Source organism: Meles meles, chromosome 5, assembly GCF_922984935.1.
Source record: "Meles meles chromosome 5, mMelMel3.1 paternal haplotype, whole genome shotgun sequence".
Lineage (NCBI taxonomy): Eukaryota > Metazoa > Chordata > Mammalia > Carnivora > Mustelidae > Meles > Meles meles.
This window is the reverse complement of record NC_060070.1, coordinates 92,090,928-92,108,494: the sequence shown is the minus strand read 5'-3', so window position 1 is coordinate 92,108,494 and position 17,567 is coordinate 92,090,928. Positions and strand designations below refer to the sequence as shown.

At 39.4% G+C, this 17,567-nt stretch overlaps 1 protein-coding gene across 5 annotated transcripts in view; it reads right to left on the bottom strand.

Annotated features, from left to right (window-relative positions):
* The window catches only part of POLH (DNA polymerase eta), a 46,059-nt gene that overhangs the window by 22,317 nt on the left and 6,175 nt on the right, over window positions 1–17,567 (bottom strand). For 4 of the 5 annotated variants that reach the window (XR_006818324.1, XR_006818325.1, XM_046005038.1 and 1 more), the window contains exons 2-5: window positions 15,784–15,924; window positions 15,411–15,545; window positions 13,545–13,762; window positions 1,382–1,551 (exon numbers count right to left, since the gene is read on the bottom strand). Coding sequence is in view for 3 of the 5 variants with exons in the window: in XM_046005038.1 (XP_045860994.1) it covers window positions 1,382–1,551; window positions 13,545–13,762; window positions 15,411–15,545; window positions 15,784–15,920 (660 nt within the window). In the remaining 2 variants the exon portion in view is untranslated. Of the gene's footprint in view, window positions 1–1,381; window positions 1,552–13,544; window positions 13,763–15,410; window positions 15,546–15,783; window positions 15,925–17,567 lie in introns of those variants that run through there. The other variant, XM_046005041.1, reaches the window with a different exon arrangement.

Genomic DNA, 17,567 nt, shown 5'->3' with positions numbered 1-17,567 from the left:
TTCTTTCCACATCTTCTATTCTCAGTTTTCCTTTGTTATTTTTTCCATCCCCATCGATTCCTTACGGTTCTCTGACTTCAAGAGGGTAAAAAGCCCAGAGAAGCTGCAGAAGAAACTTCTATATGATGCATTTCTTGGCATGTCCATATAAAAATGCTGAAGCCAACCTGTTTTACCCTACCCCATTTATTTACATTTCTTGATTACTTTTTGAGTCCTGGATTTAACACAGTTTACCATAATTTAAGTATCTGTGATAGAGATTGGACTGAGAATGATCATCCAATTAATATACATCTTATACTAGAAACAAGACTTCAAAATGAAAAAAACCCTAAGTCCTTGAGAACTCTTGAAAGAATAAGGTGCTTCACTGGTATCATTTCACAAATTGTAACTGGTAGGAAAAGTATAAAATTATCCTTTAAATTCATTGGAGAGATTCTCTGGAACTTCTACTAGGCAATATTTAGTCTTATTTAAATTACTACAGTGGGACTTTGGTTTCCCCTCCCGTCACCCCATCACAAAAATATTCTAAAACTCTGTGGGATAGTTTGGCAATTGGAGGAAGGGGGCAAAGGTAGGAACCAGGAATAATCAGGCACTGCCCAATTATTGAGCCTAGTCAGAAGGGGACGAAGATCCCAGACCCTCACTGTACTTTAATAAAACCAGTTATTCAGCCCCTGGATTATTGATAATTGTCTGTGGTCCCTAAACCAAAACAGTGATCCAAATTAATAAAATTTTATTATTCTATTTTTCTTACTGCTCACCAGAAAGGAGGGAATAGGCAAAAACCTACTTGGGCAATTCCACGAAAGTAATGAGATACTAGGATATTCAGCAAGTGAAAAGAAATAGGTTTGTATATAAAATTAAAAGATTCACATTTCTATACATAGTTCAGTCATTAAGGAAATATTTTGGACACAACTATATAAACAAGCATTTCCTGCCGATTTTTCAGATTGCTTCTTAGGAAAGTACATGGTCAGTGACAATTTCCCTTGTTAGAGAATTACTTGGGCTTTTGTTTGGCCAGCAAAACATTTTTTTTTAAGATTTTATTTATTGGAGAGAGGGAGGGAGGGAGAGAGGGAGAGAGAGCACAGAGGGAGAGGGAAAGCAGACTCCCTGCTGAGCAAGGAGCCTGATATACCACTGGGCTCGAACCCAGGAGCCTGAGATCATGACCTGAGTGGAAGGCAGCCACTTAACCGAATGAGCCACCCAGGTGCCCACACAAAACAAATCTAAATAGAAACCCATTTCAAAGTATGCATGTAATGGTTTAAATGCTCATATCCATCCGATCCATCCATGCTGCATTTAACTACAGATATGTTTCTCCTTGAAACCCATTATTAGCCTTCACCTTGTTATGTGAAATTCCAGCTGAACACTGAAAGCCCGTCTCCTTCTCTATGGCTGCTCTCATTTCCTCCACAATCACTGCTCCAACAGTGAGCTGTAGGTCTGGAGAGGTGGGGTTATCAATCTGAAGAGAATCAAGCCATTGAAATAAGCCTTGTTTTCTTGTCTCCTCTGAAAAAATTGAAAGGCTGTATTTAGACATTTTTTTAAGTCAGGATTTTCTGCTAATACAGAAATGCTTCCTTTTCACAGTACTTTAGCTAATGTATGTTTTCTTTTCTGTTTTTCTGTTAGTTTTTTTAAGAAAGAGACAGAGAGCATGAGGGGGAGAGGGAGATGCAGAGGGAGAAGCAGTCTCCCCAATGAGCATGGAGCCGGATGTGGGGCTTAATCCCAGGACCCCAAGATGACGACCTAAGCCGAAGCAGACACTCAACCAACTGAGCCTCCTAGGTGCCCCAATACATACGTTTTCACACATAAAAAATGGCCGTTGTTTAAACTTCTGGGTACTCAAAAGAGAGATCAATTTCTCCTTCCTATCAATTCCGGCAGCCTTAGCTTCAGCGTAGCCTGAAACTTATAATATTCAACAAATATTTTTTATTAATATAGTCTTTCATGATTAATGATTTTTAAATTTTTATTCTTTAAAAGATTTTACTTATTGGAGAGAGAGACAGTGAGTGAGAGCATGAGAGAGAAGGTCAGAGGGAGAAGCAGACTCCCTGTGGAGCTGGGAGTCTGATGGGGAACTCGATCCTGGCCCTCTGGGATCATGACCTGAGCTGAAAGCAGTTGCTCAACCAACTGAGCCACCCAGGTATCCCTCATGATTAATGATTTTAAAGTACATCTGTTTTCTCTCTCTGGTTCTCTGGAACTTACTTTTTCCAATCCTCCTTTGTACCCTCTCCCCCCAAGAATTCTGTTATTCAATTAGAAAATATTCAGAATTGGGGCACCTGGGTGGCTCAGAGGGTTAAAGCCTCTGCCTTTGGCTCAGGTCATGATCCCAGCGTCCTGGGATCGAGCCCCACATCGGGCTCTCTGCTCAGCAGGGAGCCTGCTTCCTCCTCTCTCTCTCTGCCTGCCTCTCTGCCTGCTTGTAATTTCTGTCTTTCAAATAAATAAATAAAATCTTTAAAAAAATATTCAGAATTAACTCATGCATCAAAATAAATCTATTTATATATTTTTAGAGACTGGTTCTCCTGGTGAGTAGCTAAAATTCTGGTGAGACACTAGTTTTTTATTCTACTGGCAAGCTACTAAAATTAGATATAGCTTTGGACTCGGGGCCTTGAAAATATCTTACTAACCAATTAGAACTAGTCAGTTTTGAAAAAGCCTAAAAAAGGATTATAAAGCAAGGGAAGTAGGTATATAGGAAATCTAGACATGCTGGTTTAAACACAGTAATGAGGTATGAACAAGGCAAGAAAATACACTCAAATTATTGTGAAGAGGTATAGCAAAGGTTCACATATATAGAGGAGGAAGATGAGCACACAGAAGTATTTTCCAACTCTTTTTTTTTAAGATTTTATTTATTTATTTGAGAGAGAGAGATCACAAGTAGGCAGAGAGGCAGGCGGGGGGGGGGGTGCGGGGGGAGGATGCTCCCTGCTGAGCAGAGAGCCCAATGCGGGGCTCAATCTTAGGACCCTGAGATCATGACTCAAGCTGAAGTCAGAGGCTTAACCCACTGAGCCACCCAGGTGCCCTGTATTTTCCAACTCTTGATGACTGCTGCTTCTCTCATTTGCTGGCTTATCTTCTCCCTCTAACACTCTGGCAGATACTGAGCAACATTGTCTTATCTGTATATATGCTTTTTTCTCTTGGTGAACTGGTATTGACTTACGTTTCAATTTGCTTATGGTGAATACACACAAAACTTTATTCTCAAACTCTTAGTGGTTTTTTTTTAAAGATTTTACTTATTTATTTTGACAGAGAGAGATCACAAATAGGCAGAGAGGCAGTCAGAGAGAGAGAGGGAAGCAGGCTCCCTGTCGAGCAGAGAGCCTGATGCGGGACTCGATCCCAGGACCCTGAGATCATGACCTGAGCCGAAGGCAGCGGCCTAAACCACTGAGCCACCCAGGCGCCCTCTATTCTCAAACTCTTAAACTCTAATCCCTTAGCTCCACCTACCCACAGAATACCTCTTCTTGAATTTTTCATTATAGTTTCAAACCATTATAGTTTCAAATTATAGTTCACTGTACCCTCTAAACATAATGAAAATCAATCGTTTTATATGTTCCTTCTCAAATACTCTTTTTCAAACAACTCCCAATTTCCTTCCTCCCTCCCTCCCTCCTTTCTCTTTTCTCTCCCTCTCTCTCTTTCTTTCTTCCTTCCTCTCTTTCTCTCTGCCCGCTCTCCCTTCCCTTTTTTTTTTTTTAAAGATTTTATTTATTTGACAGAGAGAGAGAGATCACAAGTAGGCAGAAAGGCAAGCAGAGAGAGAAAGGGGGAAGCAGGCTCCCTGTTGAGCAGAGAGCCAGATGCGGGACTCAGTCCCAGGACCCTGAGACCATGACCTGAGCCAAAGGCAGAGGCTTAACCCACTGAGCCACCTAGGTGCCCTCCCTTCCTCTTTCTTCCTTCTTTCCTTCATAGGCTCCATACCTGGAGCCCAGTACAGGGCTTGAACTCACAACCGTGAGATCAAGACCAGAGCTGAGATCAAGAGTTGGATGCTTAACCGACTAAGGCCCCTAGGCGCCCCACAACTCCCTATTTTTATTTTTATTTATTTATTTATTTTTTTAAAAGATTTTATTTATTTGACAGAGAGAGAGATCACAAGTAGGCAGAGAGGCAGGCAGAGAGAGAGGAGGAAGCAGGCTCCCTGCGGAGCAGAGAGCCCGATGAGGGGCTCGATCCCAGGACCCTGAGATCATGACCCGAGCCAAAGGCAGCGGCTTAATCCACTAAGCCACCCAGGCGCCCCCCTATTTTTATTTAAAGGTTTAAAATTCCAATAATATTGGCTTCCTTTCTCTTTTATTCCACATTATTTGGTCAATTTTTTGGTCAAAAAAAACCACTTCAAAGTATTTCACATATCCATTAAACCTGCCCTATTTTGTTCAGCTTTTCTTCATTCTTGCCCAGACCACCATAACTCCTAAACTACCCACTCCCTGAATGCATTTACACAATGCCCATGAATGAAATATTCTCAAATACCAACGTTATCCATCTTATCCACTGTTCAAAACCGATGTTAGGGCACCTGGGTGGCTCAGTCAGTTAAGGGTCTGCCTTCGGCTCAGGTCATGATCCCAGGGTCCTAAGATTGAGTCCTGCATCAGGCTCCTTGCTCAGCCTGGAGCCTGCTTTCCCTCTCCCTCTGCCTGCCACTCCCTTGCTTGTGCTCTCTGTCAAGAGAATAAATAAGATCTTAAAAACAAACAAACAGGGGCGCCTGGGTGGCTCAGTGGGTTAAGCCGCTGCCTTCAGCTCAGATCATGATCCCAGAGTCCTGGGATCGAGTCCCGCATTGGGCTCTCTGCTCAGCGGGGAGCCTGCTTCTACCCTGCTCCCTCTCTCTCTCTGCCTGCCTCTCTGCCTACTTGTGATCTCTGTCTGTCAAATAAATACATAAAATCTTTAAAAAAAATAAATAAATAAAATAAAAATAAAAACAAACAAACAAACCAAAACTGTTGTTAATTCTCTCACACCTATAAAATAAAGTACCAATTCTATAAACTGGCATTGAAGACCATCTGGCCTTTTCAATTCATCTTCCATTCATCTCAAATTTGTTATATCCTTAAATTTCCTGAACATACACTGTTTCAACTTTAAGACATCACTTATCCTATTTCCTGCTCTTACTTAATTCTGATCTTCCTTTGCTTAAATAAATACTATTCAGGGCACCTGGGTGGCTCAGTTGGTTAAGCAACTGCTGTCGGCTCAGGTCATGATCCTGGAGGCCCAGGATTGAGTTCCACACTGGGCTCCCTGCTCAGGGGGAAGTCTGCTTCTCCCTCGGGCCATCTCCCCTCTCATGCCCTTTCTGTTTCTCTCTCAAATAAGTAAAATCTTTGAAAAAAAAAAAAAGACTTTCTTTTAAAAAATATTATTTATACTTTAGGGCTTATTCAAGCTTCATCTATAATGTGGTCTTCTCCAACTAGTCTAGCTAACTTTGGGGTGTCCCGTTAAAGTCCTTTAGCTCTTATCTGTAAAACATATAGCATAATTGTTAAAAGAATATTCTGTAGTTAGGCAGTGTTCAAATCTGACTTCATCACTATGTGACTTTGAACAAGTTCTGTAATTCTGTTTCAGTTTCATGGTCTGTGACATGAGCTTGAGTACTATATCATAGGATTATTATGAGGAATTATATATAATGTGTGTGTATGTGCATCTATGTGTGTTTATGTGTATATATACATATATATAATCTTATATAAAGCTCCTTAGCAGTGTCTTGCATGTGTTAACAACAGTAAATATAACATCCTTCTTTTGTTTGTTTCTCATGAATTTATTAAAATTATATTTGACAGTTGAAGCAAAAATTAAAACCACTTAGTATTTATTAGGTTTGGGAAAGAAAAAAATAAGAATTTATTGAAATTGTGGGATTTGGGGGGCATTTTTCCCAAGTACTAGAGCTAAATTTTCTTTGCTTTAGATTTCTTCATTATTGCTTTCCCAAATTAGGTAATGTTACAATCTTGTTACTCTATATCCATTTCAATTGAACAGGGCCACAAAAGATAAGCATTTGGCTTATCTCCTTCTCCAGTTGATAAGAAGAATCTATACTGTTTTGGTTTTTCTCTGATACACCGAAGTGGACCATGAGGAGAAGATTCTGGCAGTTTTGGTGTAAAATGACCACTAGAGCTGAGAGACTTCCCCTTTCATATTGGATTATCTCAGCAGCTTTGTGGAAACCAATTGACCAAAAAATATGGCACTCTATTTGTGTACTTTCTATCATCCTGTACCATGGATCTGTCTCATCTTATACCAATACTACATTGCTCCAGTTACTGTAAATTTATAGTTAAATCTTAAAACCAGATAGTGTTTAAATCTTCCAACTGAGTTCTTTTTCAAAGTTGTTTGGCTACACCACATCCTTTGCATTTCCATACAAATTTTCAAGTCAGTTTGGCAATTTCTACAAAGTCCTGCTGAGTCAAGAAGGGAATGCAATGAATCTTAGGTCAATTTGGGGCAACCTGAGCTCTAATAACATTTAGTCTTTTGATCCATGAGCATGTTATGCCTCTCCATTTATTTCACTTTTTTTTAATTTTTAAAAAAATTTAAAAAAGATTTTATTTATTTGACACAGAGAGAGATCACAAGTAGGCAGAGAGGCAGGCGGGGCGTGGGGGTGGGGAACAGGCTCCCTGCCAAGCAGGAGCCCGATGTGGGGCTCCATCCCAAGACCCTGAGTTCATGACCTGAGCCAAAGGCAGAGGCTTAACCCAGGCGCCCCGTTTATTTAATCTTTCTTCTCAGGCATTATGTTTTATAGTTTCGTTTTTGTTTTTTTGAGAGAGAGAGAGAGAAAGAGAGCAAAGTGAGGTGAGGGGCAAAGGGTGAAGCAGACACCACACTGAGCAGGGAGCCCAATGCAGGGCTCAATTCTGGGACTCCAGGACCATGACCTGAGCCAAAGGCATATACTTAACTGACTGAGCCACCCAGGCACCCCTGTTTTATAGTTTTTAGTTAACTAGTTTTTCATATATATATATATTTCACCTATATACATTTCTCTAATAATTTCATGATTGTAATTCTATTGCAAATAACATGGCTTTTTAAATTTCAATTTCCCATCTTAAATTTTAGTGTGTATAAATGCTATTGATTTTTACATATTGACTTCATCCCCTGCAACCTTGCTAATCTCACTGATTTTGGGGGGAAGGCCAGGGGTAGATTCTTTAGGATTTCCTACAAACATGATTATGTCATGTGGGAAGTTTACTTCTTCCTTCACATCTAAATATCTTCTATGTCCCCTTCTGTTCTGATTGCACTGTCTCATACCTCCAGTACAATGATGAACAGAACCGGCAGAAGAGTGAGTGCTGATGAGTTGTGCCAAAACTTTGGGGTTAAACTGATAAATCTCTAGCTATACGCCACAACTCCAGGCACCATAACTATAAGAGAGAAGTTCCTGATAATGAGTGTGCCCTCCTCTATGCTATCAGCTGATTAGTGTCTTCCAAGCTACTTCTGGTTGTTGGCAGAATTTGGTCCCCATTTTCTTGCTGGCTGTCAGCAGAGGGCAACTCTCAGAGCCTAGCCATGGGGGCCTCCTCCGAAGGCTCTCTCAGAATATGGCAGCTTCCTTTTCAAAGCCAGCAGGGGATCCCTCCAACCCCACAACTCTCATCTTTAACAATGTTTTATAATTTCTTATACAACTACACAACTGCTTCATGTCCTAGGCATTCAGAAGATGTTCATTATATGCTTAGAAAGAAAGAAATTAAGAGCAAAGGGAGGAGATAACTAAGGAGTTCCTTAACTGATACAAACTACTTACAAAATGGCCTTGAAAGGAAAGTTTTCAATCTGACAGTTTCTGAGTATTATTTTTAAGTAATTCTACCACTTAAAGCTTTCCACACACATAACTATTTCAGAAACAGAAAATAAGTTGCAAACACAGTATGGCTGATTGCCAGCTTTGTATTAAGAGGTAGGACGGCAAAGTTAACAGAAACTTCAGTATCAAAACATCACAAATACCAGGCTTCTTTTCCTAGGTTTGAAATATGTCACATCCATGAAAAATAATTTCTGGAAGAAGATTATATACACTTAGATCAGCTAATTTCTATTATTAGTTTTTTTTTGTTGTTGTTGCATACATCATAGGAAGACCCAGGAATATAATATGAAATATCATAAACCATTTACTAGGCATTACACTTTTTTGAGCACTATAAATAAGAAGGTTTACTTCATCTGGAAATTTATTACTTAAACTGGACACACTAAAGCAATAGTTACAGAAGACATACAGAAATAAGACTTCTTTATAAACATCTGCATTTTTGATTGAAAAAAATGTGTAGAACAAAGAGGAGCATGTCCATTTTACTTGAGGTAACATTTGCCACCAATGAAGGTATATACCATAGTCTTCAGCCAGAAAGCTCTTTAAAGATGAGTTGGAGCCAAAAATACCAATGTAATGTGTAATAACAGTTCCTATTCTGAGGTATATGGTTTTCAGAGGGTCTGTGAAACTCCTGAAAACTGCACACAGAACTACCTTATGTGTAAATATATATTTTTCAGAGGCAAGCAAGGGTCCATACTTTGAAAAAATTTTCAAAAGGGGATACAGCCCTCAAAAAACCTGTAAAGAACCAATGATTTCAAAGCATTATAAAACTAATTTCAAGTGTTTTAAAGCATTAGCCACACAGTAAAATGTGGTACACAAAGCTAAGAACAAAGAAAAACCTTCTTTATTATGATCGTTAATTTTCTTCCTTTTTTTTTAAAATTTGAGGTAGAACACGCAAGAGAGAGAGCACAAGCTGGGGTGCAGAGGGAGAGGAAGAAACAGGGAGCATGATGTGGGGCTTAGTCCCAGGATGCTGAGATCATGACCTGAGCCAAAGGCAAGAAGCCAGATGCATAACTGACCGAGCCATTCAGGTGCCCCTGATCATTAAATTTCTGACTCTGGTCCCAGACTAATAAAGAAAAGAAAATCATGACATATTTCATCATCAAGTGTTTATGTATTATAACTGCCTCCTTTAAGTGGCACATTTTTTTCTTTTAAAGATTTTATCTATTTATTTGACACAGAGAGAGAGAGAAAAAAAGAGTGCGCACACACAAGCAGGGGGATTGGCAGGCAGAGTGAGAAGCAAGCTCCCTGCTGAGCAAGGAGACTGGTGCAGGGCTTGATCCCAGGACCCCGGGTTCATGACCTGAGCTGAAGGCAGATGCCTTACCCACTAAGCCACCCAGGTGCCCCTAAGTAGCACATTTTTATTGTCCATTGTGTTTTCCTGAAGGAATTGAAGGATTTGCAGCCTCCAGGTTGATAAACTCTGCTATATCAGGATCAGAGAATAAAATGATTCCTCAATTGTCTTTCTCACAAGCTTCCCTGGGCAGTTGTACTACTACTACCACCCTTCAACAAGTTAAAGGCTTATCATACAACTGTTCAATGGCAAAGGAAACTTTAAATCTTACATCTTATTTTAAAATATTGAACCCATGGGAAATTTACCACTTTAACTAGAAGTAAGCTAAACTCTCTTTGAGCTTTTTCTAGACAAATCTTTATTGTTTTTACAATAACAGATTGCCTTAATGTTCTCCCCCCATTAGAAGTTAACTTGTTATAGGCTGGTATCCAGTTCCCTTTTTTTTTTTTTTTTAAAGATTTATTTGTCAGAAAGAGAGAGAGAACATAAGCAGGGGGAGTGGCAAGCAGAAGGAGATGCAGGCTCCTTGCTGAGCAAGGAGCTGGAGGTGGGACTCAATCCCAGGGCCCAGGGGTCATGACTAGAGCCAAAGGAGACACTCAAACTATTGAGCCACCCAGGGGTCCCAAAGTTTCCTTTTGGTTAATAGCCAGCATGCAAAACTTTTTACTGGAAAAGCACTTCTGAATAAGAACAATGTTACAAAATAATAGTTCTGAGTACATGTTAACAAATAAAGAGGAGATACACTGTTCTGAAGATAGCCTTTATGAAAAGTACTAGAAAATGTCTAGGACAAACTGTAGATCCCTGTTAAAATCGCCAAATTCTTTGCTCTGGGAGATCCAGTTGAATTCCAGTTTCATAATATTTGATTTAAAAAACTTAAGGCCCGGGGCGCCTGGGTGGCTCAGTGGGTTAAAGCCTCTGCCTTCAGCTCGGGTCATGATCCCAGGGTCCTGGGATCGAGCCCCACATCAGGCTCTCTGCTCAGCGGGGAGCCTGCTTCCTCCTCTCTCTCTCTCTGCCTGCCTCTCTGTCTACTTATGATCTCTGTCAAATAAATAAATAAAATCTTTAAAAAACAACAAAAAAACTTAAGGCCCAGATTCTCTTATATCTGTTATCTAGAACTATTATAAAATAGCAATACCACAAAAGCAAATTTTTGTTGCCCTAATTTTTTTTAAAGATTTTATTTATTTGACAGACAGAGATCACAAGTAGGCAGAGAGGCAGGCAGGCAGAAAGGGGGGAGGAGACTCCCTGCTGAGCAGAGAGCCCAATGTGGGGCTCCATCCCAGGACCCTGAGATGATGACCTGAGCAGAAGGCAGAGGCTTAACCCACTGAGCCACCCAGGTGCCCACTGCCCTAATTTTAAGAAATTATTTTTAACCATCGAGTAAATTTATTAAAAGAATTTTCATGCAGATTACAGGCACATCTTGATTTACTATGCCTTGCTTCAATGTGTTTTTATAAACTAAAGATTTGTGTCAACCCCGCAAGAAGTAAATATATTGGCACCACTTTCCCAATAGCATTTGCTCACTTTGTATCTTTATGTTACATTTTGGTAATCCTCACAATATCTCAAAACTTTTCATTATTGTTATATTTGTTATAGTGATCTGTAATCAGTGATTACAACTTGCTGAGAGGTCAGGTGGTTAGCATTTTATAGCACAAAGTTTTTTAAAATTAAGGTATGTACATTTAAAGATATGACACTATGGTGCCTGGATGGCTCAGTCGGTTAAGCGTCTAACTCTTGATCTCAGGGTCGCGAGCTCAAGCCCTGCACTGGGCTCCACATTGGACGTGCAGCCTACTTATAAACAAACAAACAACACTTTGTACACTTAATAGATGACAGTATAGTATAAACATAACTTCTATATGCACTAGGAAACCAAAAAATTAACCTGACTCACTTTACTGAGATATTTGGTTTATTGTGGATAGTCTGTAACCAGGCCCGAAATATCTGAGATATGTCTGTATAATACAAGTTTTTTCACGTAGGTAAAGTAAATAAAGATGAACTTATAAAAAAAAAAATCACCTGTCCTTTCCCTACACATCAATAACCAAGTATAAAATATAATAGAAAAAATGTAAAATGATAGCAATAAAAAAATTAAAGTATTTAGGAACTAACAACACATGAATGCATAGAACCTTACTCAATTGCTAACAAGTATATGAAGAAATGCTCAACTTCAATTGGTAAATAGAGAATGTATATTTAAACAAACCAAAAACATGAAATACCACTTTATAGCCATCACATTGAAAATATTTTTAGGGGTGCCTGGATGGCTCAGTTGTTAGTCTGCCTTCAGCTTTGGGTCATGATCCTAAGGTCCTGCTCAGTGGGACACCTGCTTCTCCCTCTCCCATACCCCTTGCTTGTGTTCCCTCTCTCGCTGTGTCTCTGTCAAGTAAATAAATCTTAAAAAAAAAAAAAATATATATATATATATATAGATAGATAGATAGATAGATAGATAGATATGTATATATTTTAAACATTAGAAAACAGCAATTGGGGTGCCTGGGTGGCTCAGTTGTTGAGCATCTGCCTTCAGCTCAGGTCATGGTCCCGGGGTCCTGGGATGGAGCCCCACATCGGGCTCCCTGATCAGTGGGGATCCTGCTTCTCCCTCTGCCTACTGCTCCCCCTACTTGTGCTCATTCTCTCTGTGTCAAATAAACAAATAAAATCTTAAAAAAAAAAAAGAGAAAAGAAAACAGCAATTGCTGGTGAGGATATAAGGGCAATAGGAATTCTTTTGTACTTCAAAAGTAGGGTAACTGTTATAGCCATTCTGGGAAACAATCTGGCAGTATTTAGTGAAACTAATCATGTGTATGGTTTATAACCTAGCAGTCTACTCCTGAAAACATTTCTCAGAGAAACCCCTGAGTAAGTTCAAAAGAGGATGAATGAGGACATTTATCATATCAACGTAAAAAATCATAAGAAACAAATGAGTTCATCACTAGAAGATTGGTAAAAAACATGTAAATATGATAGGTCCATACCGTGGATATATGCTGCAATTAAGAGCAATCAATTACACATAATACAACTACATGGAAATATCTATAAAATCACCACTGAAGGAAAATCAAGAAAAAGAATGAGATCTACACTGTATGCTAAAAATTAAAATTTAAATATTAATTAAAAAAACAAGAATAAGATCTATAACACAATACTATCTTTTAATTAAAAAGCACAAATTTTAAAAGCATATACACAAAGCAACACTGTACAATTTGTAAAGACATACAAATTTAAAAAGATACACCAAACACATTGGTGGGTGCCAGAGGGTGGGCTAGGTAGGGAGGTAGTGGGGGGGAAATCACTATGAAGGGGAAAGTAAAGAAAATAAATAAAACAAGAGAGGCTTTGCATAGCCCATTGATATTTTATTACACATTTTTTAAAAGATTTTATTTGTTATTTATTTGATAGAGAGCACTCAAGTGGGGGTGAGGGGAAAGAAGGGGCACAGGGAATGGAAAAAGCAGGCTCCCTGCTGAGCTCCATTCCAGGACTCCGGGATTATGACCTAAGCTGATGGCAGACACTTAACAGCCTGAGCCACCCAGGCACCCTAGTATTTTACTATAAATTGATCAGAAATTTTGAGTGACTCAGGGATGCCTGGGTGGCTCAGTCAGTTAAGCGTCTACCTTTGGCTGAGGTCAAGATCCCAAGACTGAGTCCCACATCAGACGTCTTGCTCAGTGGAGAGCCTGCTTCTCCCTCTGCTTGTGCTCTCTCTGACAAATAAATAAAATCCTTGGGAAAAAAAAAAATAAAAGTGAAAGAAATTTTGAGTGACTCAACTCCCTGTACTTGAGGTCCCCCTTAAAAAAACTTAAAAGAAACCAAGTTACAATGTTATAAATTAACCTACAAATGACAAAAGTGCTCAGTCTAGTGATAACTCAAACCTGCTCTCATTATATCTAAATAGAAACTTGATTTCATTCATACAGATTCCACAGATTCTCAACATCCATATACCTGAAAAGATAAGAGAATTTGTATATCCTTCCACATGAGTCCTTGTGATTCATTCAGATTGTAGTTTAAGTTTCCAAGAAGGATCAGCGTGACCAAGCAAAGCAGATTCCAAAGGCAGGAAGCAGAAGCAATATGACGCTATGGAAGTACCTTTCTGATCAGTCCCTTCTGCTGTTGTAGGGCCCTGGGGCAACCCTTCAATGTAGGTGGTTGGCAACAGGTCAGCTGAGATAGGTTGACCTTGTAGCTTTTGTAGTCTTTCTTGTACAGCACTCGTTAGGTCTATATAAGCCTCATCGATGCTGGCACGTTCAATCACAGCAAAACGAGACATTACCCCCATCACTTCCACACTGGCTTCCCGGTACCTAAAAAGTATACGGATTATCATATGTGTAGGCAATAAATGAAGGCAACATAGTGACTGTCAGCCCCCATCCCCTCTGTCTCATAATAGAATCATATATATAACCAGTGTAAGGTCTCTTTAAAGGGAGCAATGGTTTGGTAGAGATGAGACAGTAACCCAAATGAAGGGGTCAATGCACAGACAGATGGATGGTCAATAACAGAAGCAAAGAAAAAGAAGAACAATGGAGGCAAACATGTTTAGTGACTCTAGCACTATGAAGGTGGAACGCATCCAGACCATAAACATGTTTTTGTGGCTCTCTCCAAAAGGAAAGAAATGCTTCAAACTTGTTCAACTACATTTTACTAAGATCACCTACTCTTTTTTTTATTTTCATATATCCATTATGTATTTTCTGCTTTTACTTTTGTCTTCAAATAAGACATAACTTACAGGAAACACTGCCCTGATTTGTGAACCCAAGTATCTGGTATTTCTCAAGATAGCATTTCTCATTTTAAATTAACAAAGTGACATATGGATTTTATACTTCAATGACCTGAGCTGAAGGCAGTGGCTTTAACCCACTGAGCCACCCAGGTGCCCCTAAACTTATTTCTTTTTTCTTTTTTTTTTAAAGATTTTATTTATTTGACAGAGAGAGATCACAAGTAGACAGAGAGGCAGGCAGAGAGAGAGGGGAAAGCAGGCTCCCCGCTGAGCAGAGAGCCTGATGCGGGACTCGATCCCAGGACCCTGAGATCATGACCCGAGCCGAAGGCAGCAGCTTAACCCACTGAGCCACCCAGGCGCCCCCTAAACTTATTATTTTTTTTTTTAAAGATTTATTTATTTGACAGATAGAGATTACAAGTAGGCAGAAAGGCAGGCAGAGAGAGAGAGAGGAGGAAGCAGGCTCCCAGCCAAGCAGACAGCCCGATGCGGGGCTCGATCCCAGGACCCTGGGATCATGACCTGAGCCGAAGGCAGAGGCTTTAACCCGCTGAGCCACCCAGGCGCCCCCCTAAACTTATTTCTTTATGGAGGTAAGGGGATGGGTAATTCTAGAGTGTATGTTATAATAATATGATATTTAAAAGATCTTGCCTATGGAGAGTTTAACACAGGCTGGCATAGGACAAATGCTCAATATACACTATCCATTAGGATTATTATAATGGTTGGAGCTTGGCCATGCCCACGTAGACTAATGTTCTAAAATCTGGGGAGTGAGAGCTCACTTCAAACACAGAGGTAATCTCCTTTGAGATTGTTCAGTTCTTTGCTTGCTAGAATACTGTACTATGTCAGTTTGACTCATCCTTCTCTGGAAAAACTTAGTTTCAGTCAATCTATAATTACTTCAAACATTTTAGACTCTTGGTCTAAGAACATGGAAACTGGTATTTTTAAATATAACACCAACTTTTAAACAATTAAGGAACTGAAGGGGTGTTAAGGGCAGCAACTTGTTAAAGGCTATAATGACGGCACTGTTTCTGAAACATAGTATCAAAATCTTTCATTTCAAAGAGAAAAGCTGGCTGTCCAAAGGAACTCTGTCAGGTGTTAATTATACAACACAAATTTGAAACATCAGTTCTTAGCCTCATAGAATATTATTTCCAATTCTTCCATTCCCCTAAACATTCTTTCCTTCTTACTTGGTGAGGTCAGCTTTCCCACGGGACTCACGAACTTGTGCCAACAGAAGATCAGGACATAACTTCTTAGCATCATCTGCCCACATGCTTCTAGTGACCCCAAATGCACGAGCTTCATAACTCACTGCAACTATTCTAAGGTTAGGGGAAAAAAAAAAAAGACAAACAGATAAATATTACAAGATCACAAACAAAAATAACTAAAATTTAGCTGAATGGGCTATAAACGTGATAGCAGAAACTTTTTGGTCACAGATGCCACTATTCCATCTCAAACATAGCAGTTCAGAGATCTCAAAAACAGGACCTAACACACTGTCATGTGTTCTTATAGAATAAAACAATTGACAGTTACAATAGCTATGATACATACCCACCACCCTTCCATGACTTGTACTGTACAACCGCACAAGGTTTATTCCTCAAATGAGGATTCTGCCGCTGTTCCACTTGAACAAAAAAACAGTCCATGTCCACTAGGACAACTACTCGGTCCTGTCCAGTAGCCATTTTTCTGAAAGACAACATTTTATAGTCAGAAAAGACACCTAATCCAAAGTGCCAAGGAAAACAGTTATTTCTGTTCTTCCACTGTTGAGTTATCATGAGCATGGATATTTTTTTTTTTTTTAAAGATTTTTTTATTTATTTATTTGACAGAGAGAGATCACAAGTAGATAGAGAGGCAGGCAGAGAGAGAGAGAGGGAAGCAGGCTTCCTGCTGAGCAGAGAGCCCGATGCGGGACTCGATCCCAGGACCCTGAGATCATGACCTGAGCCGAAGGCAGCGGCTTAACACACTGAGCCACCCAGGCGCCCCGAGCATGGATATTAATAAGAATGAAACAGGCATTTTCATATACTGCTGGTAGGAGAATAATATATAAATTGGTACAATATTAGGAAGGTAGTAAAGCTTAGTCATCATGTCTCCTTAGTCTTCTACAATTTGTGACAGTTCCTCGGTCTTCCCTTATTTTTCATGACGTTGGCACTTTTGAAGAGAACTAGTCCTTTACTTTGAGAATGTCTCTCAATTTAGGCTTGTCCAATGTTTTCTCTTGATTAGATTAAGGCTACATATTTTGGCAAGAATATTATGGAAGTGATGTACTTGTCTCAATGTATCATATTGAGATATATGATATCAAAAGGAGTTATTACTCTTGTGGTGTTAACCATGATCATTTAGTTGTGATAGTCTGCCAGGTTTCCCACGGTAAATTTACTCTTTTTAGTTTTGTAATTGTTATGTTAGGGGAGATACTTTGAGATTATACAAAGATCCTGGTTTTCCTCAAACTTTCAACATTAAGCACCTATCAGTGGGTCTTGCCTGTAATACTTCACAATGTTTTAACAGTGATTTTCTATCCATTTATATAAACTTTTGAAGGCAAAAGAAAATACTACATACTATTCACATATAAACATACATAAAGGTATGGATCATAGATCAGAAGATCAAACCTTATATACTTGGTAGTGGATACAGAATAATGTTCTCATTTAGCATTGTCAGGAATCTGGAAGAAGGAATGTAAACTAAAGCAGTGGCTCTCAACTTCGCTGCAGATTAGAATCGTTTTTTTTAAAGTAAGTGCTATGCCCAACGTGGGGCTTGAAGTTACAACCCCAAGATCAAGTTGCATGCTCTATGAATGGAGCCAGCCAGGTGCCCCCCAACCTAAGAACATTTAAATAATATTGATATCTGGCATCTACCACAAGACATCCTAATTTAATTAGTATGGGTGTGTTTGTGCCATCTCAACCTATTGATAGTAATGCTATGAGCTAGAAATGGCTGGGGGCACTTACCTGGGCTCCAGTGAGCTTCCCACAGACATCTCCCCTTTCCAAAGGAAAAGTTACAATGGACTGACCCTTACTGTTCTTACTGTGATTGCAAGATTCCCTTCAGCAATAACCATCAGGAAACTAAAAAAATAAAGATAATTTATTACTTACAGGACTGATTCTAAGGTATCAGAAAAGTTTGAGAGGTTATTTTTTAAGTCTGAGAATGCTTAAAAATTTTTCCATATAAACAAATGGTAATTGCTTTACACCATTTTGGTTTAAGAAAGGTTTCATAGGAACAGTCTACTTTCACGGGGTGCCTGGGCGCCTCAGTTGGTTAAGCATCTGCCTCAG